General features: G+C 59.2%; 1 protein-coding gene across 1 annotated transcript in view; it reads left to right on the top strand.

Moving 5' to 3' along the window:
• Window positions 1-3,743, top strand: part of ZNF142 (zinc finger protein 142) — a 9,706-nt gene that overhangs the window by 908 nt on the left and 5,055 nt on the right. Inside the window, 6 exon segments of the mRNA XM_009708522.1 lie at window positions 1-486; window positions 488-629; window positions 879-1,142; window positions 1,592-2,404; window positions 2,674-2,851; window positions 3,532-3,743. The exon segment at window positions 1-486 is cut by the window's left edge and continues 16 nt beyond it; the exon segment at window positions 3,532-3,743 is cut by the window's right edge and continues 35 nt beyond it. Of these exon segments, the coding sequence (XP_009706824.1) occupies window positions 1-486; window positions 488-629; window positions 879-1,142; window positions 1,592-2,404; window positions 2,674-2,851; window positions 3,532-3,743 (2,095 nt within the window).

Here is a 3,743-nt window from a genome sequence, read left to right as displayed (position 1 = left end):
CTGTATTTCTGCGAGAGGTGTGGCCAGAGCTTCCCAGAGGCCTCCATGCTGTCCCAGCACCAGTGCCTGCTGCTGGCCCCCCCGAGGCACCTGGAGGTCCATGGGGCACTGTTGGCTTCTGCCAGCGAGGGCCATAGCGAGCTGGGGGGCTCAGAGCCACCCAGAGCTGGCATGCAAGAGGGCTCCACTCCCGAGCGCCTGCTGTGCCCTGTCTGCCGGGAGGCGTTCACGCAGCCCGGCGAACTCAAGGAGCACTTCAAGACCCACCGTGCCCCGCCAGGACCCCTACCCTGCCCCGAGAAGGGCTGCCGCTTTGCCACAGAGGACCGCAAACAACTGCGTGGCCACCTGCGCTGCCTGCACAGGGCCTCCCCTGTGTCCTGTGCCTACCGTGCCTGCCCGCTGCTCTTCCCCAGCCGCCCGGCCATGGAGCAGCACCACCGCACCCACTTCCCCTTCCACTGCGGCCACTGCGACTTCGTCACGTGACTTCGTCACGGCCAATGCCAAGCTCTTCTGGCAGCACAGGAAGGGCCATGTGGCAGAGCCCCCAACCGAGACGCCCACAACAGGTGGCCCCTCTGGCTTAGCCCCCCATGGCTTCGAGCAGCGCTGTGTCCTGCCGTTGGGTACGGCTGGGTTGTGGGATCGGGGCCTGTGGGTGCTGCAGACGCTGATTGTGACCATGCATCCCAGTTACAACTGGGAGGAGTTGGGGGTGAGGCTGTGCTGCCGGAGGGCCGGGGAGCCCTGTGTTCCTTCCTGCGGCATGGTTTGTGGCCCCCTTCTCAGCCAGGAGGTTTTTTGCACATGTGTGGGTGAGGGGGGTGACTCCCTCTTGCTTGGAGCATGATGATCTCTATCTTTCCCCACTGAAGGAGCACAAGAAGGGCAGGAGGAGACAGGGAATTGTCACCCTGGCTGGGAAGCCACCACAGCAGAAGCCAGGCCAGCAAAGCCCGCAGACACCGAGGAGAGCTCCTTGGAGGGACAGAAAGCGTCAGCTGGAGAAGAGGACTCGGACAGCGGTGGGAACGAGTCACTGGAGGAGGATGTCGAGAGCCTCTGCGAAGGCGAGGCCAAAGAGGACGGGAAGGCAGCTCCCAAGAAAGCCAGAGTGCCACGGGCACAGCACTTCAAAGGTGGGATGCTCAGGCTTTGTATTATGAACAAGCAGCACAGCCTTGAGAGTGTCAGGGAAACGTGGGCTGGGCTGGTGAGGCTTGGAGGTCCCGTGCCATCCAGCAGCCCCACATCTCCTGCATGTACCAGTGCACTGTTTGCCCTGCCCTCTGCCCAAGCAAACACATCCCTTTTTCTGCCTGTCCACAACTGCTGCCAGGTTCAGGCAAAAGTCTGCCTGGGTTTGGGGATCAGGAACACATGGGCAGGCCTGATTTAGGCTGTGCTTTTCCAGTGTTAAGCTGGAAAAAGCTCACCTGAACCGTGCTGGTGGTGACAGTCCCTCCAAGTAGATGGCTGCTGTGTGGCCACATACGTGTATAAGCCCTCACCTGGCGCAGCTGGATCGGGGAGTGTGCCTGTGTTCTCCATCCCTTCCCTGCTGACAGCTCCCCCTCTGCTTTCACAGGGGATGTCATAGAGGGCTCCGAGTACCTCTACAAAACCCACATGTGCCCCGAATGCAAGCGGTGTTTCAAGAAACGGACGCACCTGGTGGAGCACCTCCACCTGCACTTCCCCGACCCCAGCCTCCAGTGCCCAAACTGCCACAAGTACTTCACCAGCAAAAGCAAACTGAAAATCCACATGATGCGGGAGACGGGCGAGAAGGCCCATCGCTGCCCACTCTGCCACTACAGCTCAGTGGAGAAGAATGCCCTCAACCGCCACATGGCCAGCATGCATGAGGACATCTCCAACTTCTACTCCGATGTTTACTCCTGCCCCGTCTGTGAGGAAAAGTTTCGGCTCAGCCAGGCCCTCAAAGAGCACTTGAAGACTCACAAAGCTGAGCCCAAGAGGCTGAGCTGCTTTCAGGGAGACTGTGACTACTGCACAGAGGACCGGAAGGAGTTTGTCCGTCACCTCAAGGATGCTCATGGCATCAAGGCGGTGGAGTGCAAGTACCATGCCTGCTCGCTGCTCTTTGGCACGACCGAGGCCATGGAGGCTCACCGGAAAACCCACTACGCCTTCCACTGCCAGCAATGCGACTTCATCTGCTCCAACAAGCACGTTTTCCGCAAGCACAAGAAGCAGGGCCACCCGGGCAGCGAGCAGCTCCAGTGCAGTTTCTGCCCCTACGCCACTTTCAACCCCGTGGAGTTTCACGACCATGTGGGCAAGATGCACGCCAACGAGAAGATCCACAAGTGCACCGAGTGCGCCTTTGCCACCGCGCACAAGAGGGTGCTCATCCGGCACATGCTGCTGCACACTGGTGGGTGTCTGCTGCGGGGTTCCTGAGAGCCGAGCTGGGATGGGATGGGGGCTCCTGTCATGGCTCCAGGTGGGCAGGGAGGGCTGGGTCAGGGCTCCTGGGTGCCATCACCGGCTCTGCCACCCTCACGTCACTTGGCTGAAATCGTGGCATGGCCCCAGCCCTGCTGTTACCCCCAGCTCCTGCTGAGCTGATTTCCCTGCAGGGGGAAGTAAACCATGTTGCTTTATCTGACCATCATGCTGAGGGCGTTCCTGTGTTGCGTGTAGGAGAGAAACCTCACAAGTGTGAGCTCTGTGACTTCACATGCCGGGATGTGAGCTACCTGTCCAAGCACATGCTGACCCACTCCAACGACAAGAACTTCATGTGCACCGAGTGCGGGTACATCACCAAGTGGAAGCACTACCTGAACGTCCACATGCGCAAGCACACTGGAGATCTCCGGTATGACCCCTGGCTCTGCTGGCCTGGTTGCATAGTCAGGGCTCCCCAAATCCTGCTCCAGGGGTCTGCTGCTCCGGGCTGCGTGTGCCACTCTCATGCCTACGGGATAGCTACAGCCTGCTCTGTCTGGCATGTAAGAAACACGGCCTTTGAGCTTGCAGGTTGTTGCCAGCATGGTGCTGTGGAGGCAAAGCTATTTTTGGTGTCTCCATGCCGCCAAGGAGGTGTATTATCATATCAGTGCAGCTCTGAGCTTGGTTTCCTGGGCTATGCTGATGTTCGTGGGCCAAGGCTAGCTTGGGTACGTGCAGGACTCTGCCAAAACATCTTTTTCACCTCTGTATTATCACCTTCTTTGGCTCTAGTCTGCCTCCAGGGATGCTGGAGGCGCTGCTGGTGTGACATGGGTGTGGGGGTGACACGGTCACTGTATGGAATACTGAGAGAATCGATCTCCCATCCCCAGGCTGGGGGTGTAAAGCACCAGCAGTGCCAAAGACTGCAGCAGGAAGGAATTGCCTGTGAAAAGAGCTGCCTGGATGGCAAAGGTCAGATCTGGCAAACCGAACAGTACCCCTTCCCCATGTGTCCGGGATGGGGAAGCAGAGCTCAGCGTGCTTGACAGGGCTCAGCCTGCCCCAGTTTCTCATGCTGTCTGACCGATTCTGCTTTCCCCACAGGTACCAATGCAACCAGTGCTCATACCGGTGCCACCGTGCTGACCAGCTGAGCAGCCACAAGCTGCGGCACCAGGGCAAAAGTCTGATCTGTGAGGTGTGCGGCTTTGCCTGCAAGCGCAAGTATGAGCTGCAGAAGCACATGCAGGCGAAGCACTCGCAGAACTACCAGGTGCCCATCTTCCAGTGCCAGTACTGCACCTACCAGACCAAGT

The sequence above is a fragment of the Cariama cristata genome, unplaced genomic scaffold, assembly GCF_000690535.1.
Source record: "Cariama cristata isolate BGI_N322 unplaced genomic scaffold, ASM69053v1 scaffold29959, whole genome shotgun sequence".
In the NCBI taxonomy this organism is placed as follows: Eukaryota; Metazoa; Chordata; class Aves; order Cariamiformes; family Cariamidae; genus Cariama; species Cariama cristata.
This window is presented reverse-complemented; position numbering and strand designations above follow the sequence as displayed.